The sequence below is a fragment of the Girardinichthys multiradiatus genome, chromosome 14 (genome assembly GCF_021462225.1).
Source record: "Girardinichthys multiradiatus isolate DD_20200921_A chromosome 14, DD_fGirMul_XY1, whole genome shotgun sequence".
In the NCBI taxonomy this organism is placed as follows: Eukaryota; Metazoa; Chordata; class Actinopteri; order Cyprinodontiformes; family Goodeidae; genus Girardinichthys; species Girardinichthys multiradiatus.
Window position 1 is genome coordinate 42,042,793 of NC_061807.1, and position 25,726 is coordinate 42,068,518.

The window sequence follows — 25,726 nt, forward strand, 5'->3', positions numbered from 1 at the left end:
GAAATATTTAAGGTGAGAAAACATTTAGGTTTTTAATATATTACCCACTGCATCAAATGAATAAACATAACAGCAAATGATGCATGTGTAGGTTTGAAAAAACACCTACACATAATCTAACTTGTTAAAATAGGCAGACATTGCTTGGATTAAAAGGATGAGCTATATTCACTTCAGACATTTCATTGGAAGCTGAGTCTCTTTATTAATTCTTTATTTTACTCATTTATATTGGAAATAACTGGAGATTATGTAGGAATGCAAGTGAAATCAGTCAACTAGCACATCTTAAGCAGAGATTAGCTAAAAACAAGTTAAACGAGTTCAATATTTAAATACAGTCATGGTGAAAAAAAAGTACACTTCCTTTAAATTCTAGAGTTTTGGAGATTATACTGAGATTTTCTTACAAACCCGATTTAGTTCCACTAGGATTACTTTGAATAGTTTAAAACCTGGTAAAGGCCACATTTGTTTAAACTCCTAGAATTGAAAATGGGTGTCCTTTAACCCTATTACAATGACTGAATAGCTAACAGTATACAGGACATAGAGAAAACATACATCAGAATGTACAAAGGAAGAGTCTCAGGTACAGAATTAAAGCAGCAATGACTAGAAGTACAAAGCAGGTTTCCTTCATCTAACTGGGGTTCAAATGAATTGTCCTTTTGGACATAATTCTGTCTACATACAGACATGTGTTCAAAGAAGCATTTGTATCTAGAACAGGCACTGTGGAGCATCACAAGCGAAGTAATGGTGCTTCAGGCAGCTGTGGGAGCATTTAAGAGTTCGTCAAAACAGTGAGTGAAGGTCACCAGCCGTTGAAGATAGCACTTTGATGACACCAGAGAGCATTACCAGGCAGCACTGGACAGAGTGCAACCTGAATCCAGGTTACCAGGCATGTGGAGCATACAGATGTCACACTGGTGTGATGGTGGGACCAATGGTCATGTTGTTTCATCGCCCCCTGTCTTCTAAAGGGGCAGCTTCATCTAGCTCCTCCATTAAACCCCATCTTGTCTGCGAGCCTGGTTGTGCTGGTATTTCTTAATATCTACATAATTACAGCTAGAACAAAAATGTCTAAATCCCAAAGACCAGTTGGTGTTTACAACCTGCAGGGAGTGTGACAGTTTCAGTTTTCAGTGTAAATACCACTAAACAGAAGACAAAGTAGTAATGAGGACGTTTCTACATCGTCATCCTGAATCTCTGTAAAACCTTGTCATTATTCCTTCTTTTACACATTTTTCAGATTAGAAGCGATGTTTTTAAAGTTTTTTACGGTGTAAAAATACAATATGCAAGATCCCTGTATGGTTTCTTTTTTTCTCAGGTCAGCAACTCAACTGGAGTCGCTTACCTTTCTTTTTCCTTTTGCAATCAGAGCAGTGTCACAATATGGTTTCAATCTATTCCCTAATGTCAGGAAACATGTCACTTTTTAGCAGTAAGATTCATCTGGTAACATGTTGGAAGCTAGCGGGACAAAAACAGTCTTCAAACACTACTAGTAGTTTTTCTATTTTACACACTCATGTCAATGTAAGATTAAAAGAAGAAAGAAATATCCCCTCCAAAACACCCAAAAGACCTTTTCTTGTACTTAGCAAGGCATGAAGCATATCTAAGCTCTTATCGTGAAAGAAGCACAGATGCCGCCTTCAGAGCCTACTGTTCAGTCACAGGGCCACCACAGAGACAAACTACACACTAAATTCCTCATTTAACCAATCATTAAAAAATATTTTAATTGTTTTCATCATTTACTAAAAAAAATTGAAATTAATTCAAGTGGTTCAACTTACAACATGAGAATGAAGAGAAGCATGAACGGTGTAAACACATATAGTGTATGAAGGTAGAAAAATGCGAGTGTAATGCATGTTTATAAATAAATAAATAAAGTACACTATATGTGAATGAAAGGATAGCTGAAATGTCTGTTTAACTTGCTGACTGACTGGGTTCTAAACTACATTCTCGTCACTAGGTGGTCCAGTCTTTGGTTGTTCCAGAAGTGTCTGTTGTGCTGCAGAGAGAAAAGTAAATCAATGAGATTTCCAGTCACAATCCATAACACATAAAGGCAAAAAAAGCACAAAACCCAGGTACAAAACAATACAATGGAGCAATCCTTAGCAATCTCCATCACATACAGTAAATGACATAAAACTGTAGGCCAGGGAGGACCTTGATTCACTGAACACCTAACCAGGATATACAACAAGGACATCATAATTTCATACTAACCGGAAAAGTACAGCTAAATGATGTCCGAGAGACACTAAGTGGTCATGACAGACTTAAACTTCCAGGAGGCAATGCTGCAGATGTTCAGGACAGTGATGCCATGGTCTGCCACCTTAAGGCACAGAACAACCATGAAAAGGCTGCGACTACCTCAGTCAATTCAAGTATATTAAGCCATAATGCAGGTTCCAAAGGGTAGCTGAATGACTACAAAGTTTAAACAATCAATATATTTACTCTGCCACTCATCATATTCCACACTGGTATAATAGGCTAAAGGTAGCGATATGAGCAGTTCAGTCCTCGAGGGCTAATGAACTAGGCTGTAAGACTGCATAGCAGAAGGAGGAAGGCTTAGAACTAGTGAGCATCAGAGTCGCCATCCAGGAGAAGATAGCAAAGAGGCTGCAGTACGGAAACGGGAGAAGCCATTATGGGCTGATAAACCCCTGCATGGCATGTGCCACCAACACACTAATGGAATAGCTGACATTTGGAAGTCCCATCATTGAATTGAGAAGACTGGACTGAAGAGCAGTACAGAAGCAGTAATCTGAAAAAAATGACTGCACAAAAGCATTAGATGCCATGGTCTGCCACCTAAAACCAGATAAAAAATTTAGGGTGAACAAAGATCCCCCAAAGGAAGTCTGGTACATATCAACTGGGTGCAAGAAATTACACCACAACCATGTAGCTGGACAATTGTGCAGGGACATCTGTGCAGTGTTTGGGCTAGAAGTCCTATGGTCAAACACCAGATCTAGATCAATAAACAAGTGACAGCTAACCAACCGGACATTATGCTGGTAGACAAAGAAGAAAAGCTAACAGTAGCGGTAAACATTACGATCCCAAGCAACATCAACGTCAAAAGGAAAGAAGCTGAAGAAATATGAATAGCACAATGAAGAGATACTTGTCAGAGCCTCTCAGTGGTGCCAATGAGGCTGTGACCCCTAAACCTGGTGGAGTAGCTTTAGTAGAGTCCATAAACAACTTCAGAGATCTCTGACTGGAACAAGCAACAACTAATATACTGTGCGTAATGCTCAAGCTCCCAGGCTGCTGATGGAGGACTTGAGCTTGAACTAGATGTAGATGCACACTGATTTACAGTCACAATAAATAAATTCAAATAATGAAGATTTCATTTATTTCAGTAACTCTATTCACTAAGTGAAACACATTATATACAATAGATTAATTCCACACAGACTGATGTTTTCAAGCCTTTTTTTCTGTTAATTCTGATGATTTTAGCTTACAGATAATGAAAACATGGCCTTTAATTTCTTAGAAGATTATAAAATTAGCCTAATCAGAACGTATATCCCAATTTATTGAACATGACTGTATATGTTTGTGTGTGTAGGCGGGTAAAGTACCATTAGGCTCTGTTGCCACTACTCCCTCAGGGATCTCAGACTTACTAATGTCAGCGTTCAGGCTCTCTGTAAAAAAAAAAAGAAAACGAAATTAAATTAATCTTATATGACCAAACAAATTATAGCAGTTCCGGTTAATCCCTGTTTTTGTGCTGCATGGCCACAGAACAGAGTCGGTCTGTTCTATTCAAATCACTGTAAGCCTGGGCTAATGCTAATGAGACGTCACGTTAATGGAAATGTCAAATTTGCTTTATTTCTTAAGAAATGAAAAAGGACAAAAGAAGAAGATTCACATGTTTTGTCAAAAGAGCAAGAAAAAAGAAATATATGATATTTAAAAGAGAAACATTTTTTTTAATCTTAATTAAAACTAATCAATATTTTTCCATATTAATATTATTTTTGACAATAGTTTGAATACAATTTGATATAAGCAATCACTTTAAAATGTTGGCTTTTTTAAATTAGTTGGATTGTTTGTAACAATTAATTTGGTTTTTAAATGATTATATTGCTTAGATAGAATACTTTTTAACCAATCTGAATAATAAACTGAATTTGACTGCATTGTTGGATAATTAGGATCAGTTTGAATGTATGTTCTTGACTTGGAATCTGTATAATTCGTTTGAACTGACTTTGTAAAGTGCCTTGAGACAACACATGTCCTGAATTGGCGCTGTATAAATAAACTTAATTAAATTGAAACTAAATATACCTTATTTAATTTTTATTTTTAATTAGTAAAGCAGGTTTAGGAAATTACAGTTCCTACTTTATTGATTATTTCTGTTTAATGACGTACAAAATAAAACAAAAAATACTGTAGGTTGCTTTGCTTTTGGACGCAACTAAAATAAAATTTCACCACTTGCCTCCAGTCTTTTTCAGGCAGGGGTGACTGCAATGAGCTAATTGATTGCAGCTCCCCACTTAAAACTCTCATTATTCTAAATTTCTCTTCTCAGTTTCATTCTCCCCTTGCTCAGCAGTGATGGTTCTGATGGTGTCCTAATCTCAAAATTATATGACTCAATTACTAAAGCATCTGACATGACCACAGATTTAGATGATTTTAGTAAAGAACCTTACGTTGTATACTGAAGCACAACTTCTTCTTCTGGTAGGTTATGTAGCTGCTGATGGCACCAACCAGTGCTATGCCAACTGTACTAATAATTCCTGCAATAGTGCCAACCTCTGCAGTGGTCTCTGCAAACACACCCACATACTCAGACAGAGAAAAAGTTGATGGTCTGGAAGCTATTCTTTCATATATTTTGGAACAAACAGAGCAGAGACTAAAAACTCACCCCTGCTTTCATCATGGGTACTCTGGTTGGTGTCACCTTTTTGATGCCCTCCTGAGGAAACGGTGTTTAAATAGAATCTTATTTAAAATGTACAGATTTAGTACTTTCACACTGGTCCGTAGTAAAGGCAAAGATAAGACCTTTTCCTTTGTCAGGTTTGTAAGTATCATCCCTGCTCACACCCTCCAGTTCACTGTCAGAAAATGCACCTGAGAGAAAACAGAAACACAAAACACTGCACTGAAGGCAAAGACAGACTGTAGTCCTAGATGCAGTATATCACTACACATTTCTACTTCTTGAGGAATTCAAAATCAAATTAGGGTAAAATATTGACTGTAAAGAAAACTACAGCAAAATATATCTTCTGCATATCACTGAATAAAATAAAAAGAGAAAGAATGTAAGCAGGATGAGAAAAGAAAAAAGCAGAGAAAAATAGTGTGAAACATAAAGGGTCCCAAACATAAAGTGTAGCAACAGAAAATATGTGTTTGCTTAGAATAACAAAGAAATGTCATAGTAAAGACATCTTTTGATCAAATCGAGAATCTGAAACATGAAACACATCCATTGAGTGAAACAGTGAAAAAAGGAAGACTTACTTACGACTTACCTAATCAGCTAAATGGTAAAAATGTTCAAATTTAAGGTATAAATTACAAAATAAAGAATGAAGCTAAGTAAATTATTGACTGTTGTACGTCATAATAAACAAAACAAGATCAGCTTTTATTTTGATACTTTCAGCCGGATGTGTCCTTGTTATGATGCAGCTAGCTTAACGAGAAAAAGTCAGTGGTAAGTTGTTTATTTTGTTCTCATAATTTCCAAAGTCATTTAAAACAGTGTTCAGTCGGAGACATTCATTTGGTCATTATTATGAAGCTATAGCTAACATGAACAGAGTGTTATGAGTCATTAACAGCCCATAATCCACCAACATCACTGACTAATGACCAGGCACATTAAAACATGCGGAACAGCTGCAATCTGTTCCTCAAAAACCATAAAAAACAAATTCATTTAAGTATAAGTTTTTAGGACTTCCTTCTTTTACCTTCGGAATATTTGACAAAATTAGAAAAATCCTGTCCCAGAGTGATGCAAAAAAACTAGAATCTGTCTCAGTAGGACAGAATTTATCAATTTTCCTCCCTTACATATAAAACTCTTAATAATAAAGCTCCATAACTAATCACATATCTCATTGTTCCCAACAGAGCACTTTGCTCTCAGAATGAAGATTTACTGGCAGCTCCTAGAGTTTCTAACAGTGGAACGGCAGGCCAATCTTGTTATAGGTTTACACTGCTGGAGGACATACTGACCACATTTCCTGACTCTGCTACGTTCTCCTACTACTCTCCAGTTTTTCATTACCTGCTGTTTATTCTGCTATGAACTTTATGTTCTTTCTCTTCTTTTATCTCTTCACAGAAGCTACATCTGGCCTGGCATTCTGTTTAGCTGTGACACCTTTCTTGAGGGGACTACTGATTGAGCCAGTAATTTCGTGTTCTATTTCTATAGATGCTACACTTAGCCCTGTCTTTCTGTGTTTAATCCTGTCTCTTACAAAGACAAAGCAACCGGCTGAGCTGTTGCTCCGACTAACTGAATGTGAACTCTTTCATCCTATAGATTTTAAAACTGACTTAGAGCTTATCTGTTTAGCTGTGTTTTTGTTCTAAATAAAGCCACTAAAGCAGATACTACTGTCATTAACTCTGCTTTTTCTTTTAACATAGAAAATATGAATTAGTATTTCTTTTTGTCTTTTTTGTGTGTATGTTCAGTTATTTCAAATCCCTACTGGTCACTGACACTGAACCAGGTTCTGTTGGAGGTTTCTTCCTATGAGGGATTTCTGCAAAGTATAGACTCAATGAAATTGAAGTTAAAACACACTCAGGAGGTGTTTTGGCTGCAAAGTCAGTGACTTGATGCAATTGGTTTGGTTTCTTTAAATAGAAAACCTTTTCAACCAATTTGATTAATAAACTGAATTTGACTGCATTGGTTGAAAACTATGATCAAATTGACTTTAAATCAGTCTGTATGGTTAATGACTTTTTTTGTAAAATGCCTTGAGACAATAGACAATATTTGTTGTGAATATTAGCTACATAAACTGAACTAAATTCAAATTCAGTTGAACGCTGCGATTATAGTATGACTTGTGACATCGACCATGGAAGCGGTAGGATACCATCTTCTGTAAAAAAAGAAAGAAAAGCGAGAGCGACAACCCCACGAAAGATAAAGCAATGATAATTCCAAAGCCACATTTTGACACTGAATGCATCATTGCATCTAAACCGCCTATCACTTTCAACAAACAAGTCATTCAAGAAATGTGCTGGCTGACAGAGTAATGTGACATGAGTCAAGGTTCAAGGTACTTTTTGGAAACATTTTCACTTTACACGTCCTGTTAGCAGTGGTGGTTGATTGTAATAACAAGGCTGCTTCCAGAAAGTGTCCAAGCTTATGAAGCTGTTCTCCACCACCTCAGCTGCCCATGATAGAAATGCAGGTGGTAAAGAAGTAGTGTTTGATGGAAACCCCGGCCTGACACAACACATGCAAATAATTAAGTGTAAATGTCTTTTTGCTTTGGGTTTATAGCCAACATAGACCCCAGAGAAGGAGTAGTCTATTCAGGTACATGGGGTTCCATCTGAACAAGGTTTTATTTTAAGAGGAGCTTCTGGCCAATGTTGGCTGTTTTCTAATCTAATCTTAAACCCGTCGGGTTTAAGATTAGATTAGATTTAAACCCGCTAGCCCACGACCCTTTTTGGCGGTCTATAAAACTAGGTAAAACTCCACCAATTTTTTTTCTTGTTAAATATATCGCAAGAGGAAGCTTTAATCTACACTAAACAATTCCCCAAATGAGTTTTGCACAAATACCTTTTAGTTTTACAACAACTTAAACACAGGCGATGACATTTTAAGGTCCCTCAGACGTTGCTGACTCTATGAATAAAATGGTACAAAAAGCACTTTTGTCTTTGCAGCACCCCCATATGTCTCATATCATAACAAACTGGAGACACTCACCTTTCTAACAAGGCATAACTTGTCTTTCTAGCATCTTCTCTGGTGATGTAATTTACTTGCACATTACAGTCTGCTGGTTACTGTCTGCCGGCTGCTAGCTTGCGCGCTACTCCATTAGCTTCTAGTTATGTTTGCAACTGTACATTTTGATGATACACAGGATAAATGTCATAACCAAAGGCTATGTCATGTGCAAAAGGACTCCAACAATGGAAATCAGCACATTTATTTGACCAGATTCCCTTTTATACCCTTTTTATGAGGTGAAAAAGACATTGGGAAAGTTTTGGCACCCTTTGCCTAACTGCCATTTTCGTCTGGCACATTGCCCTCTAAAACGTTTGTGGAACATATATGCTTCAACTTATTTAGTGCAAATGTGAAGTTATAGTGAAGATGTGGATGAATGCAACTGGGGGTTCTCCTCAGAATTCCAAAGGATTTCCATAGTGTTTTGCAACTTCTTTTTTTTTTTTTGCAGCACTAGGTCGACAGTAGGTAGACAGGAAAGAGGGCAAAGAAAGGGGAGACATTTGGCAAAGGTCACCGGGTCCAGGCCTCGAATCCGGGACAGCCGCATCGAGGACTATAGCCTCTGCCCATGGTCGCGCGCTTAACCTCTACACCACCAGTGCCTCGCCCGTTTTGCAATGTTAATTTAGAAAAAACTTTTGGTAAGGCTCAAACATTTTTATCTTTTATATGTATAATGTAAATGTATATTCTTTTATGTCGTACCAAAAGTTTGCATGTAGGCCTTATAACTGTGGAGCTATACTTAATTTATTTAAAGTATGTAATTTCAGTTGGAAATTGCTCTAAAACCCCTTAGGGCTTAATAGGTTAAGTGTCGTGTTTTCTTTAGCTGTAAGTAGAAAATAATTATAATTAACAGCAATAAAGGTTTTGTGTGTAATTAACCTTTATAATGTATTTCACTTAGTGAAATAAGTTACTGAAATAAAGATCTTTTGAATAATCAAATTTTTTGAATATGACTATAGCTGTATTTTCTGAATGACATTAACACCTTATCACTTTAACCTTCTAAAACTTTGTATGCTGCATTTATTAGGAAGTGTCACTGAATATATTCCTGAATGCATGCTGGTTAAATAATTAGCAATCATTTATTTCTTTTGCAATATATTATGCAGCCTGAACAAACTGAACTTAAATATACGTACATAATTGTTTCTGCATGGCTACTTGTGGTCTTTTTGTTATTTCTCTTTTTTTGTTGAACTTTACTAAATCCTTTGACTAAAACAATTCATGATTTATGAATTCTACATATCCACCTCGGAAAAACTTACCTCCTGGCTTCTGGTTTTTATCCAAGGCATCTGCAAGATCAAAGTCATTTCCAGCTGTAATGATCATAAGATTAAGAAACAAAGTTATTGCAAGTTTGATAAAAAATGAAGAATTTAATAAAAATAAAATTAACACTTTTACCCTGTCCCGGTCCATTTTTGTTTTTACAAACTCATTCATATTTTGCTTTTAAGCCTATACAAGCTTTAATATGGGCCAGTGTGTTTTCAAGTTGTATTATGAATTATTTAATTTATAACCCAAGGGATTATAACACAAATGAAATACACATTTACTGACAGTTATTGTGTAAAACAGATTTAAATTTCACAATTTAACCCCAATGTGTAGACATGCACATGAAAAAAGACTGACATCCATTTATTCTTGTTGCACTAAATGTTTATTTCTCCCTCACCCAGCGCTAATAAATACAGCTCAAAATGTGTCAGAACAACTGTTTATATAACTTGACTGACCTCCAAGCTCCTCTCTAAGAGCTAAGCTGTAAAATTAAAAAAGAGGATTTAGTATTACATTAGGAGACTCTATGTGAATCTGCTGAGTCATCCAAGCAGGAATCATAACCTACTTCAGAAGAGTTCAGGGAACAAGTTCAGTGTTTGGGTTAGTTATCTGGAAGAAGTATTACCTATTATATTTCAGACTGAAACACATTTAATTTACTTACAGACTGAATATTGATATCTGACACTGTTGTTAAAAAGGCTCTTAATGTTAAATGTCAGACTATCAAAAAGGTGATTAAAATGAGGTATTTTATTCCATTCTGTATTTTGACCCTACACAAGAGTGTTGAATGTTCAGTGGTTTAAATAACATTTAAGTAACATTTAAGCAGAGGACACACAACACAATTGTTTTTGCCTGATTTTTTTTCAGGTCGGGAAAGTAAGCAGGGTGAGCCAAATTTAGATGAAGTGAGCTAATTATTGATCCAAGCATGCTGGCTACCAGCTCGCTGATTACAATACATGCCGGTACAGATTCTCAGTCATCCGGGTCATGGCAACTAAAGCAGGCTTTAACCAGAGGCAACCGGTCTTTGGATTGCTTTTTTCCTAGAATACGTTTCGACACCTATCCAGGAGTCTTAGTCAATTCTCCCAGTAAATAAATAGAAAAATATGACTGTTTTAACACTAAGCTAAGAAAGCTATTTGTTTGCAATTAAGACTGTGGTGTCCTGTTCAGCATCTAAAATATTTAAAATAAAACCAAATCAGATTTCTAAAGTTTCGTTTTGCATCTAAAGCAGATGTTACATACTACGTAGAGTTGTCTCACTCACCTGGCTTGGATTTTGGCTTTCTTGCGACCATAGTACTTGTAGGGATCTTGGGCTTGACCTTTGCTGAGGCTTTGGTGGTAGTAGTACTCACTGTGGCAACCCAGTTCAGCAAATCCACTGAAGTAGGGCCTGCAAAAAAACAATGGCAAAGCAACTGTTAAGTTTTTAGCTTCAGCAGACTGTTGTAAAATGAGAGTTTTGGCTCTTTTTTGCCTCCTCGCACTACCGGGTCCGTTTCTCTCCAGTTCCAAAATCCAACCAGTAAAACCAGCAAAGTATTTACCTTGCGAAATAATGAGAAATGGTTAAGTATAAAATCAAGATTTAATATAAAATTAATCAGTGTACAAAATATACCAATGAACAGATACAGAGTGACATTCACCTTCGGTACCGGGCTCCCCTCAGCCCATCTTAGGGATGAACCAAGAGGAGCAAAGAATGGAGCATGAGTCCTGCTTTTATCTATGGCTGTGTCATTTTGCTCAAGATAGTTCTGACCCACATGCAGATGAAACACTCAGAAGAAGAAACAGGATTATGAAGAAGATTTATTTTCTTAAACAAAGGTATGGGAAATATGCAGGAACTGGTAAATCGCCAACTGTACAAAGAAAGAGCAAATCGAAATGCTATAGTAAACATGAAATAAATAAATCAAAACATTACACTTAACGTGATTAATGAGTTATGAGATTAAGTTTACTATGTTGGAGTAATCTAACCGCCAGGGGGGGTTGAGTGATTCGGAGTTTGAGTGTTTGGCACAGAGGTTTGTCCGGTTTGTCCTCCTCAGAAAGGAGGTACTTGCGTTGGAGGGTGAACAGGTTACGCTTATGCCAAGGTTCAGATGACATTGAAGACAGGAAGCTGCCAGCTGGAAGCCCAAGAGAACACAGGTTTTATCTGAGAAACATGAAACGTGGGATGGATGCGAAGATTTGCAGGAAGACGAAGGCGAACCGCAGAGGGGCTGATAACAGTCTCTATTTCATAAAGTCCAATAAAACGTGGGGAAAGCTTCCGGGACATGGACTTGAGAGGCACGTCTCGTGCTGACAACCAGACCTTTTGTCCAGGACAATACTCTGGAGCTGGTCGACGTCTTCGGTCAGTAAAACGCTTATTTTGTTCTGCGGTTCCATGAAGGGCATGGATGGTGGAGTTCCAGGTGGACCTGCAGCAGCGAACATGTTGATGGTCAGTGGAAACCGTTATCTCTTTTTCGTCTGCTGTAAACAGAGGCGGCTGATAACCAATGGATGATTGGAAGGGGTAGTGTCCTGTAGCTGAAGAAACATGCGAGTTTAAAGCATACTCAACCCATGGAAAGTATGAACACCAATCAGTGGGATTAGTGGAAGTGAGACAGCGTAGAGTGGACTCCAGCTGCTGGTTCATCCTTTCAGTCTGACCGTTAGATTGAGGATGATACCCCAAGGTCAGAGAGACTTTGGCTCCTAAAGCTAAACAGAACTGTTTCCAAACTTGAGAAATGAATTGTGGTACACAGTCAAACAGAATGTCCTGAGGAATCCCATGCAGACAAAAAACATGCTTAGTGAGGAGCCTAGCCATCTGAAGTGCTGGCAGGAGCTTTCTAAGAGGAAGGAGATGACATGCTTTAGAAAAGCAATCTACAATTGTGAGTATAGTGGTCATACCTTGCGAGAGGGGAAGGCCAGTCACAAAATCTAAGGCCAAGTGGGACCATGGCCGATTGGGAATGCTGAGAGGCTGGAGGGTGGTTGGTTGCTTGTCTTGTTTCTGGCACAGGTAGGGCAGGCTTGAACGAACTCCCTCACATCTTTAAGTACAAAAGGCCACCAGAATCTTCTCAGAACTAGCGCTGTAGTTCTGCTTACTCCAGGATGTGCTGAAAACCTTGCTGTATGAAGCCAATGGATGAGTCTAGAGCGAACACTAGAAGGAACATAAGTACGGTTTGGTGGTCCCGTGCCGAGATCGTGTTGTTGAGCCCTGGCTATAATGTCCTCCACCTCCCACCTGAGTGCCCCTACAGTCCAACTAGGAAGCAGGATTGGAGCTGGTTCCTTCTCTGAATCACCTTCTGCGAACTGTCTGGAGAGAGCATCAGGTTTCGTGTTCTTTGGGCCAGGTCTGAAAGAGATGCACAGATCAAAACGAGAAAAGAACAAGGACCAACGGGACTGACGTGGACTTAGTCTCTTGGCTGACTGAAGGTAGGCCAGGTTCTTATGATCTGTCTAAACCTCCAAACCTGAATGGGATGCTCGGCACCCTCAAGCCAATGACGCCATTCCTCTAAGGCTAGTTTAATTGCCAATAGTTCTCTGTCACCCACATCATAATTTCTTTCAGCGTTACTTAATCTACGGGGAAAAAAAGTCACAAGGATGTAGCCTTCCATCTTCTGAATTCTGTGACAACACCACCCCTAATGTCTGAAGCACCAACCTCCAAAATAAATTGTTTAGAAGAATCTGGGTGAACTAAGATGGGAGCTTGAGAAAACTTCTTCTTTAGCGCCCGGAAAGCTCTGTCAGCCTCCGGCGTCCAGGAGAATGTAATCTTAGAGGAGATTAAAGCGGTAAGTGGGGCTGCTGTCAGACTGTAATCCATGATGAAGCGCCTATAAAAGTTGGCAAACCCTAACAACCACTGCAAAGCCTTGCGGGAGTCTGGTACAGGCCATTCCAATACCGGCTTTATTTTTCTGTGTCCGAGCGTACCTGTCCACCCTCTAAGATGTAGCCCAAAAACGTAAGAGGATTGGTGGAACTCACACTTCTCTGCCTTCACAAATAGGTGGTTCTCCAGAAGGCGCTGAAGAACATGCCAGCGATGCTCCTCAATGTCTTTAGAATAGATTAAGATGTCATCCAAGTACACAAACACAAAAATGTTTAGGAAGTCTCTGAGCACATCATTTACATGGGCCTGGAATACAGCCGGGGCATTGCACAGACCAAAAGGCATGACAAGGTACTCAAAATGACCAAGTGGCGTCTTGAAGGCCGTCTTCCACTCGTCCCCCTGGCGGATTCTAACAAGATGGTATGCATTTCTTAAGTCTAACTTAGAGAAAACTGTAGCACCATGAACGGGTCAAAGGCTGAAGTGATAAGTGGAAGAGGGTACTTGTTCTTAATGGTAATCTGGTTTAAACCCCTATAGTCAATGCAAGGACGTACAGATCCATCCTTTTTCCCCACAAAGAAAAACCCCGCCCCAAGAGGTGAAGAAGAGGGCCAAATGATACCTGCCAAAAGAGACTCATTAATATAATCTTCCATAGACTTTTGTTCAGGTTGGGAGATATTATAAAGTCTGCTTGTAGGTAAAGGGGCACCAGGAAGTAGATCAATAGTGCAGTCATAGGGTCTGTGAGGAGGTAAAGAGAGGGACTTGGCTTTACTAAAAACTTGTTGTAGGTCATGGTACTGAGGGAACGTGAGACAAGTCTAGTGTATCATCCTCCTCACCATTAGACTCGGGGAAACTTAGGGAAAAAGCTGACTGGAGACAAGTGGAATGACAACTAAGAGACCATGATTCAATGCAACGCTCGGTCCATTTTAAATGAGGATTATGCTTGAGTAACCAAGGGAAACCTAAAACTAAGGAGCTCTGAGATTCCGGAAATACGAAAAAAGAAATCCTTTCCCTGTGGTTACCTGACAACACGAGTTCTGAGGGCTTGGTGCGCTGAGTTATCTGTTGTCATTTTTGACCATCTATAGCTAAAACAGAACATGGAGATGAGAGAGTTTCTACCTCGATTCCGGGCTTGTTAACCAGCTCATAATCTATTAGGTTCTGTTCACAACCGGAATCCACCAAGGGATATAAGTTCAAGGTCTGTTGGTTAATAATGATAGTAGCAGGTAGACTAAGTCTGGGGGCTTTACACACAAAAACTCCAGATCCTGACAGCCTGTTATTAACCCTCCTAAAGGGTGTCATCCTCTTCAGTTCATCTATGACTATGTGTTGCATCTTATGTGATATCAACAGTTATGTTGTGTAAGCTGTAGCAGGGAGCGGTGCGGCAGATAAGCAACACGGGCAGATATATTTAATTAGGGCAGCAAAGAGATGATTAGAAAAGGCCACAGAATCATACATCCATAACACTGTTCAACCACTTCCATTGCCTGTGCTTCGTCTCTGTTCCCTGGGAAGTATTTATACTTTTCCTATTTGCTGGTTCCTCAATAATCCAGGACATGACAATCCTTAGTGCTTAAGTAGAAGGCTTCTGTTGTTTCACTAATAGGGCCATTAAAGTCACTAATAGGGCAATAAGGACACATGAGTCACGAGCCCTACCAACTATTAAATTCTATGTTTGCATCGTTGTACTTGCCATCCAAACATGTCCCTGACAATGCCATGTGAGCTGTTTTGGTTACATGTCCCAAGATGTCAATAGAAAGTGGAAATCTGAGGCTACCTACTCTGTTTAGTGTTGATTTTTTATGTTTAACGTAAATGTCTTCCCTGACCAAAATGTGCACATTGCTTGCCTTCAAACCAGTGTCCCTTGTCCTTGAGATTTAAATAAACCACTGGTTCTTGACCCATTTAGTTTGCTCTTCTGTGCTGGACCATCCATGGTCGCAGCTGCAGTTTAGTTTCCCCAATGTAGAGGTTTGAACATTCCTCACTAAACTGGACTTCATAAACCACATCACATGTGGAATGAAAATGTTCTTCTGCTTCTTCTTTTCTCCTTCAGTGGGCTGAGGGTTTTCTTCAAATCTTGGAAGCCCAGTTAGGACTTGCCCTTCCCATTTGCCCCATTAGTGACTTCACTGGCCCTATTAGTGTAAATGGCCAGCACTTGCATTGCACTTTATCAGTCAGAGGACTGCAAAGCCCTTTACACAACAATCAGTCATCCATCCACTCATACACACATTCACACACCGACAGTCGTAAGCTACATTGTAGCCCTCTGACCCCCATCAGCAGGCAAGGCGAGTGAAGTGTCTTGCCCAAGGACACAACGACTGAGATGGACGGAGCGGGGTTTGAATCGGCAACCCACCGGTTACAGGACAAACTCCTACTACTGTCGCCGTGTGATTGTTCTGACAACAACTTATAAGCCTATTACTTCCAACTATGTTCAGAACTCAGAAGGTCCTAGAGAGACTCCTGTTGGCCCACCTGAGTAAGCAAACAGTAAACCATCAAGACCCCCTTCAGTTTGCTTATCGCTGTGGAGTTGGAGTTGAAGATGCCATCATACACCTGCTTCAACAAACCCACTGCCATCTGGGCAAAGCCAGTAGCACTGTGAGGATCATGTTCTTTGATTTCTCCAGTGTATTTAATACAATCCAACCTGATGTGCTTTGTCAGAAACTCCAGAAGACTCAGGTGGAGGCCTCAACAATCTCCTGGATCAAAGACTACCTGACAAACAGACCACAGTTTGACAGACTGAAGGGTTCTGTGTCTAACCAGTTAGTCAACAGCACAGGAGCACACAGGGGACGGTACTCTCACCATTCCTTTTTACTCTGTACACCTCAGACTTCCAGTACAAGACAGACTCCTGTCATCTGCAGAAATACTTAGATGAGCCTGGCGAACCCTCAGAGGCTGAAGCTGAGCCTGGCGAACCCTCAGAGGCTGAAGCTGAGGCGTCGCCGAGACTCTCAGTGGCGTGAGCAGAGGCTGAGGCGTCAGCCAGACCCTCAGTGGTGTGAGCAGAGGCTGAGGCATCAGCCGGACCCTCAGTGGCGTGAGCAGAGGCTGAGGCGTCAGCCGGACCCTCAGTGGCGTGAGCAGAGGCTGAGGCGTCGATGGGACCCTCAGTGGCGTGAGCAGGAGCTGAGGCGTCGGCCGGACCCTCAGTGACGTGAGCAGGAGCTGAGCCTGGCGAACCCTCAGAGGCTGAAGCTGAGGCGTCGGCCGGACCCTCAGTGACGTGAGCAAGAGCTGAGGCGTCGGCCGGACCCTCAGTGACGTGAGCAGGAGCTGAGGCGTCGGCCGGACCCTCAGTGACGTGAGCAGGAGCTGAGGCGTCGCCGAGACCCTCGGTGATGTGAGCAGGAGCTGAGGCATCGGCCGGACCCTCGGTGACCTGAGCAGGAGCTGAGGCGTTGGCCGGACCCTCGGTGACGTGAGCAGGAGCTGAGGCATCGGCCGGACCCTCAGTGACGTGAGCAGAGGCTGACTTAGGGTCAGGCGTCATGTCAGGCTGTGGTGTGTCAGGCCTGGAGTCAGGCTGCTCTGCAGCAGCGCTCTGGAGACCTGACGTGGGCTGCTCTGCAGCAGCGCTGTATAGACCCGACGTGGGCTGCTCTGCAGCAGCGCTGTAGAGACCTGACGTGGGCTGCTCTGCAGCAGCGCTGTATAGACCCGACGTGGGCTGCTCTGCAGCAGCGCTCTGGAGACCTGACGTGGGCTGCTCTGCAGCAGCGCTGTAGAGACCTGACGTGGGCTGCTCTGCAGCAGCGCTGTATAGACCCGACGTGGGCTGCTCTGCAGCAGCGCTCTGGAGACCTGACGTGGGCTGCTCTGCAGCAGCGCTCTGGAGACCTGGCGTGGGCTGCTCTGCAGCAGCACTAGCAACAGCTCCCTGGAGACCTGACGTGGGCTGCTCTGCAGCAGCGCTCTGGAGACCTGACGTGGGCTGCTCTGCAGCAGCGCTCTGGAGACCTGACGTGGGCTGCTCTGCAGCAGCACTAGCAACAGCTCCCTGGAGACCTGACGTGGGCTGCTCTGCAGCAGCGCTCTGGAGACCTGACGTGGGCTGCTCTGCAGCAGCACTAGCAACAGCTCCCTGGAGACCTGACGTGGGCTGCTCTGCAGCAGCACTAGCAACAGCTCCCTGGAGACCTGACGTGGGCTGCTCTGCAGCAGCGCTCTGGAGACCTGACGTGGGCTGCTCTGCAGCAGCGCCCTGGAGACCTGACGTGGGCTGCTCTGCAGCAGCTCCCTGGAGTCCTGGCGTGGACAAAGGTGGGCGGCAGTAAACCAGCAGTCTCATAGTCCCTCTCCACCTGCCTGATTCTCTCCATCAGCTCAGGAGAGGAATACATGAGGCTGGTCTTCCTTAAGCTCTTTATATGGCGAACAAAAAACCTTCACCGCTGCTCCAGCTCGTCAGGTATTGCCTCAGAACACCGAGCTGGAGCGAGCGAAGATGGCATGGGCGGAGCTGCAGCGAGCCTGGCAGACAGTGCTGTGGCAGACGAAGATGCGGGCTTACTAGCTGCAGCCCTCACGTCGGCTGGCAGGGAAACCACCTCCTCGGCAGCTGAAACACAGGAAGGCGCTCCGCGCCGACGTCTCTTGCGGCGGGAGGAGGCCGAAGACTTCACTGCCGGACCAGAGTGCGCAGCCAGGGGAGCAGGCGGAGAACGGCGCTGAACCGCCTCACGCTCCATCTGCTCCAGCAGCAGTGGAGAGGGTAGAACCTCCAGGTCGGTCGGCAGATTCCTCATCGCCTCCTCCTTCTGCTGTTCAACCCAGCGATCCAAGGTGTCTGCCTTCTGTTTCTCCGCGGGGTCCATGGATGGCGGAAACATTCTGTTACGACTTGCGAGATATAGGACCCCAGAATGCAGACTAGAAGGCAGCATGTCAGTAAGTAAAAAGGTTTTAATGACAAAAAACAAAAACTCACTCACAGCAGGAGGCAGGAACAAAACAAACGGGCAGGGTAGACAGGCGTGGCATGATCAAAAAACAAGACTTGAGCATGAGAACAAGACATGAGAATGAGAAATGTTTCTGCGACGACTAACAGAACAGGTGTGTATATATGGAGTGAAAACCAGGTGGAGCAAGGAGACAGATTAACTTGAACAGGTGAACTGAATAAACTTAATTGACAGACAGAACAAAACATGGCTGCGGCAAAAACAGAGAATCTAATATACAAACAAAACCAAACTCGACAAAACATGAACAAGACGACAAAACTAAAGCATGACCAGGAAAATAACAGAAGCATGATTCAAAATCTAAGAAAAATAATAACAAAAGAACGAGTCAAAACCTTAACTGTGAAAAACATAAGAAAAACCAGAAACCAAAAACCAAACAACCCCAAATCATAACACAAGTATTTTATTTAAATAATTCATAAAAATAATTCTAAAAGATGGTCGACAGTTACAGTTCAGATGTAAGATAGAACTTACGTGCTTTATTGTCCTCATCATCCAAAGCATCTGCCAGGTTCAAGTCAACTCCAGACAGGACTTTTCAGAAAGGGCAGAAGAAAGGACAAGAAAGAAAACAAGAGAGAAATTACACATTGTGTGAGTGTTTGAAGCTCTTCATCGTGGTTATCATGCTCAGGACCCAAGGCACATTGACTAAACTCTTATAAGAAAAAAAACAACCACACTACCCTTATCTTCTGTAAACAGCAAAATGACAAAAGTAAACACAAAAGAAGAAATCATAAAAATAAAGACTTAGGTTGGTACAGAACAGGCCTATAAAATATTTGGAAACATGATATTGTGATATAATTGTAAAATTTTCCCGTTGTAATAGACGTTAATCCAGATTTTAACTTGCACTCCCTTGCTTTTGGGAACCTAAATATAGAGTGTGTACATACAGGGGTTGGACAATGAAACTGAAACACCTGTCATTTTAGTGTGGGAGGTTTCATGGCTAAATTGGACCAGCCTGGTAGCCAGTCTTCATTGATTGTACATTGCACCAGTAAGAGCAGAGTGTGAAGGTTCAATTAGCAGGGTAAGAGCACAGTTTTGCTCAAAATATTGAAATGCACACAACATTATGGGTGACATACCAGAGTTCAAAAGAGGACAAATTGTTGGTGCACGTCTTGTTGGCGCATCTGTGACCAAGACAGCAAGTCTTTGTGATGTATCAAGAGCCACGGTATCCAGGGTAATGTCAGCATACCACCAAGAAGGACGAACCACATCCAACAGGATTAACTGTGGACGCAAGAGGAAGCTGTCTGAAAGGGATGTTCGGGTGCTAACCCGGATTGTATCCAAAAAACATAAAACTACGGCTGCCCAAATCACGGCAGAATTAAATGTGAACCTCAACTCTCCTGTTTCCAGCAGAACTGTCCGTCGGGAGCTCCACAGGGTCAATATACACGGCTGGGCTGCTATAGCCAAACCTTTGGTCACTCATGCCAATGCCAAACGTCAGTTTCAATGGTGCAAGGAGCACAAATCTTGGGCTGTGGACAATGTGAAACATGTATTGTTCTCTGATGAGTCCACCTTTGCTGTTTTCCCCACATCCGGGAGAGTTACGGTGTGGAGAAGCCCCAAAGAAGCGTACCACCCAGACTGCTGCATGCCCAGAGTGAAGCATGGGGGTGGATCAGTGATGGTTTGGGCTGCCATATCATGGCATTCCCTTGGCCCAATACTTGTGCTAGATGGGCGCGTCACTGCCAAGGACTACCGAACCATTCTTGAGGACCATGTGCATCCAATGGTTCAAACATTGTATCCTGAAGGTGGTGCCGTGTATCAGGATGACAATGCACCAATACACACAGCAAGACTGGTGAAAGATTGGTTTGATGAACATGAAAGTGAAGTTGAACATCTCCCATGGCCTGCACAGTCACCAGATCTAAATATTATTGAGCCACTTTGGGGTGTTTTGGAGGAGTCAGGAAACGTTTTCCTCCACCAGTATCACGTAGTGACCTGGCCACTATCCTGCAAGAAGAATGGCTTAAAATCCCTCTGACCACTGTGCAGGACTTGTATATGTCATTCCCAAGACAAATTGACGCTGTATTGGCCGCAAAAGAAGGCCCTACACCATACTAATAAATTATTGTGGTCTAAAACCAGGTGTTTCAGTTTCATTGTCCAACCCCTGTATGTATGTGTATTTATGCATCTATGTGTATGCGTATATATATATATATATATATATATATATATGAATGAATATTTTATTATATTAAATTACATTAAATTGTATTATTAAATACATTGAAATTGAACAATATTTTCATCTTATCGTCATCACCAAACCAGAACATTTCAGGCATTTTAACAAATAATTCATCAAACAACAGAATTATCAAATTGTCGTACAAAGGGCAATACAACACAAAATTAACTTAATTTTGCACCTCTTCCAACTCACACAGATCACAAAATGTCCGCTCCTGGAGTTTGAGTAAACCTTGTAGTTTCTGAAGCCAGGGGAAGGATACCTGTGTGCAGCTGAGCAATCAGAGATCTTTGGTTCCCTGTCAAATTTAACTGTACATAAAACTCTGTTTCATATACAACCTTCATTTCTACATAGGTTCTTAACTTTGGCTTAGCTATCATGCTATTTAACCATTTTCTTCAAAAGTAGACATACATTTTGTTCTAATCTCCCCTCAGGGATAAATAAAGTACCTTTGAATTGAATTGAATTAAGACTACATGACAAATTATTTTGAAATACATACTGTTGTACTTCACCAAAGATGGCCTGAAGCTCGCCAGCCCAAGGAGACTTGGCTTTACTCCACAAGAAAACTTTATTGTCAGGCAAATGAATGATTCGATTCCAGAGTCTAACCATTTCACATTTCCTTTGAAATAACCCTGGAAACCAGCCCATATCCCATTGAGCTGCCAAGATGGAGACAAACCTATGAACCGCCAAAAAGCTTTGGATTGCTCTGTTTTCCACAGCATCTGAAGCTGAGCTTTGCATGGCCCCCCAATACTCTAGCAGCATAATTTCACAGGACACACAAGCAGCATAAAACTGGGAATATGTATCATAACAAATTTCTTTAAAGATCTTTAACTTATTTATTACAGAAACCAATCCCCTACTAGCTGAAGAAGACAGGATTTTAACCCCTATGTCAAATTTCAAATATCTGGTGACAACAGTGGCCAATTTATGGGGCAACTTCTGCTCAACGTGAACCAAGTTTTATCAGAGAACAGCACTGAGGCCCACTTGTCCCTCGTTCAGCGTAAATGATCCATCTGGCCCACGCAAGGTGATGATGCCTGTGCCTGGTGGTTTGGTCAGGTACCTTTGCAGGTCATCCAGCTTGCAGACCATACTGAATTTCCCCACGGGCCCCTCCAGAGTAGAAGAGAGTCCAACCTGTCTCGGTGAGCTGGGTACCAGAGCCCCTGTGTGCGTGGAGGTGACCCCGATTATTTCTAGCCGGTATCTCTCGACCTTCCGCACAAGCTCAGGCTCCTTCACCCCCAAAGAGGTGACATTCCACATCACTAGAGCCAGTTTAAGCATCCAGAGATCAGGTCATCGAGGTCTCCACCTTCGTCTGCTGCCCGATCCTCTTTGCTCCGGTCCCTCATGGTTTCCCCTGCAGGTGGGGGACCTACAGGGGGATGGCCTAGTGTCTCTCATTCAGGCTTGGCCTAGCCGGGTCCCACGAGGAGTAACCCGGCCAACAGGCGCTCACCGACAAGTCCTGACCCCAGGCCTGGTTCCAGGGTGGGACCCCGGCTCCGCCATACTGGGTGTCATCATGTGTCTCGTTCTAGTGGTCCTCATGAAGGCGTCTGAACTGCTCTTTGTGTGACCCATCAAAAGAGCCTGTTTGCAATGGGAGACCCTACCAGGGACATTCAAGCCCCAGACAATATAGCCTCTAGGATCATTCGAGCACTTAAGCCCAACCACCACATTAAGGTGGCAGTTCAAGGATTGGTGAGAAGGACTGTTTAAATACTAAGTCTGACTGAAGCAAGAAAAATATTGGTCGATTCACGGATCAAACACCTGCTGCGAATTTTACTGTTAGGCTCCTTGTTAAAGAACAGCAAGTTGGGCAAAAAGTCCTGAAACACTGAAGATGTGGACAACACCACCACCATCATCAAGAAGGCAGAGCAGATACTAACCTTTCTGATAGTACTAAGGAACAGCCATCTTACATAAAAGCAGCTGGTTTCCTAATACTGGTGCTCCACAGAGAGCATCCTCATCTACTGCATCTGTGTGTGGTTTTCCAGCTGCAGAGGCACAGATGGGAAAGCTCTCCAGAGGGTTGTCACCACAGCACAAAGGATCATCAGACGCTATCTCCCATCCCTGGAAGAATGGTACAACACCCAGTGGCTTAAAAAAGCCCCAAAAATTGTCAGGCACCCATCTCATCCTGGACATTTACTTTTTGAGCTTCTGCCATCTGGCAGATGCTACAAGTCACTGAAAACCTGTACAGACAGACTGAAGAACAGTTTCTATGCCATAGCCATAGCTGCACCCAATACATAGGGGCAACGGTGGTGACAATGGTAGGTGTTCCTCCTCAGTCATCATGTGTCTCAGTCGTTGTGTCCTTTGGCAGGACACTTCACCCGTCTTGCCTGCTGATGGTGGTCAGAGGGCTCGGTGGCACTGATGTTGTGGCAGCCTTGCTTCTTACAGTCTGCCTGAAGGCAGCAGTGGCCATAATGTAGGCTACCACTGTTGGTGTGTGAATGTGTGTATGACTGATTGTAGTGTAAAGCACTTTGGTGTCCTCAACTTCAGGCCATTTACAATTTACAGCCATCTGGTGACATTTATTATAATGCAAGTGCAATACTTTTACACTTTTTAATTAATTAATTAATTAATGCCAAAGCTTGATTCATGCTTTTCTCTATTGTCCTAATACCACTACCTTATAGGGCTGGTATTCACAGGACAACACTCCACAGACCGAATTATTATTTCATTAAATATTAAATGATATAATCATAATAAAAATCACAACAATGTTAGGCAGGGTAGGCAGCTTTAACCAGTATCTTTTAGATGGTGCTCAGAATGCTAATGTGCTTGGTTTGGTTGCCAGCAGCATCCTGTTGCATGCTGGGAAATAAAATGGAGGGTTTTCAATGCCACTGGGTTGAGAACAATGAACAGGGATGCCAGTGGCACTGCAGTAATTAAAGCCTCAGCAAATTCTTTGTATCTGTCTAATTATAGTGATATATCGCAGCAATTACACAGTAATAGGACAATTTATATGTAAACAGAAATAGAGAGTGTACATATACTTTTCTACTTTCATAATTTGGAACATTGGTTATTTTAGTTTATTCTGCCAACAAAATGCATTCTCTGCCATTCAGTGCACATTCCTTCTTTTGTCCGCATTTTAGCATCAAATTCTAGCTGGAGAACAGGGGGCTGAGAGAAAAAGATGGGAGGGGTTGGTCGCCATTACTCTTTGCTTGTCAGCCTAACATGAACAGTTTGAGATGACTGCAATACAGCACTGTGGCACAGGTGCTTTGTGCTGCACACCAGCAAAAGGACAGGGGCTGCCCTGCCAGCACTTTACCATGTGGATAAACCGAATTCTTAGAATCCAGTTATTATTTATCATCGCCACTGAATAATACGTATTAATACGTTTGATAAATAATACAATCCCATTTAAACGGATAATAACAAGCTTAGAAATGAATCCTTTTGCGTTTCCGAGCCTCAGGACCGTTAACCTCAGCTTGCAACCAACCTACAGCACGAACAGCTCAGACGCAGCAGCTGATGCATCAGCAGCATGCTCAAAGGTGCGGAAACATTCTTACCTTGGAGCGGCTGCAAAAGCGCCAGGATAAACAGGACATACACAGAGCGATGCATCAACATGACTCTAGACTAACTGATTCTTTAAACCAGCAGGGAATAACGGTATTTTCTACTCTGTGTTTCACTATGAAGCCGAACAGGTAGGAGCATTCAAAAGCCGCATGCAGCGACACTCCCTCTTTAAGCCACTTCCTGCTACCTTTCAAATTAAAAACCGAAAAATTATTTAGCTATTGGCAACAATGCAAAAGATACAGAAAATGAAAATAAAACAAAAATGCAAATGTTCTTGTTTTGCAAATGCTTCTCTGCGGAACAAGACCCAAAAGTATTGGTCCGTGTACTTTTGCGTTTATTCATTATTGTATTTTTGGAACACAACAAAATCTGAAGTGTTAGATTTCTTCTGTTGGTGTTGTATGTTACAATGTTAATTCAACACTTGTTAGTCCAGTTTAACGATATGAGTGTTAGTTTATCAAGAGTTGGTGCTAAGCAACTTTGCCACCTGGCAAATAACAGATGAAATTTGGATCCTTTAAACTCTGATAGAGTTGCTGTAGTAATGTAATGTTTATTTTTCAGGACAATCCCACCAGCCTCTGTGCAAACTAAATATGCTTTGGGCATCATCGCTCTAATTCCCAGCCTCAGAGATCCATACTCAGACAATGGATATGTAAGTTTTTATATGAAACACTTGGATGTTAATTTATGCAGTAGTAATATGTTCTGAACTTACTCTAGAATTTTATATTTTTACTATGACAGGAACACTTCTATGATCAACAGAGTGGATCTGGCTACTTGGCCTGGAGAATAAAAACTGTTCAGCACAACTCTGCAGCTCAATCCTCCACCAGCACAACCTATCAGGATAGTCCAAAGAGAACGAGAGAGGTTCCTTGCACTGATAAGCAGCTGCTTGGTGAGGGGTGTCGTGAAGCGATATCCTTTTTGAAACATTTATCTGATGAATCTGCAGTCAAAGAGAAGACAAGGGCCACATTTCAGTATCGGCAAACACTGGTTCAAGATCAAAAGTGCTCTTCAACAGTCTTGGATGTCTTCCCATGATTCCTTATTGCCACTGGATTGGTAAGACAAACAACTTGTTATTATTTAGAGAATTATCACTCCAAGTATACACTTTTAATCTGAAATAGTACAGAAATGCAAGTTTTTCTGTAGATTGACCCAGATCCCTCTATGATGTTTGGAGAGGAGGTGTCGGGCAGATTTTTGGCGAAATGGCCTGCTTTTTTCAAACGTAGGATCCTGACAGAGTGCAGAAAACTGACTTATAATGAGCACATTGAAAACCTCTTGTCTGTGGAGCACGACACAGGTGGGTCAGGGTTAGTTTGGCTCATTTTTAGATTTGAAATATCAGTTATGTATTATCTCAATGTGTCTGCTATTTTTCCTGTTTTTCCCCAGGCTGGGACAGTGACCTGTCAGGCATTCGACTATTGGTTCACCTCCTTCCTCCTACCTCCAAAGGCCACAAGGAGAGTGCCAAA

At 41.9% G+C, this 25,726-nt stretch overlaps 1 protein-coding gene across 1 annotated transcript; it reads right to left on the reverse strand.

Annotated features, from left to right (window-relative positions):
• Window positions 1–197: 197 nt before the first annotated feature.
• On the reverse strand, window positions 198–24,390 carry cd99l2 (CD99 molecule-like 2). Its single transcript, XM_047386735.1, has 9 exons — window positions 24,203–24,390; window positions 18,812–18,871; window positions 10,665–10,793; window positions 9,352–9,405; window positions 5,107–5,175; window positions 4,967–5,017; window positions 4,746–4,865; window positions 3,651–3,716; window positions 198–2,041 (listed from the first exon to the last, which is right to left on the reverse strand). The coding sequence occupies exons 1-9, from the start codon at window positions 24,261–24,263 to the stop codon at window positions 1,980–1,982; spliced, it is 672 nt and encodes a 223-aa protein (XP_047242691.1). The 5' UTR covers window positions 24,264–24,390; the 3' UTR covers window positions 198–1,979.
• Between the last annotated feature and the right edge of the window lie 1,336 nt (window positions 24,391–25,726).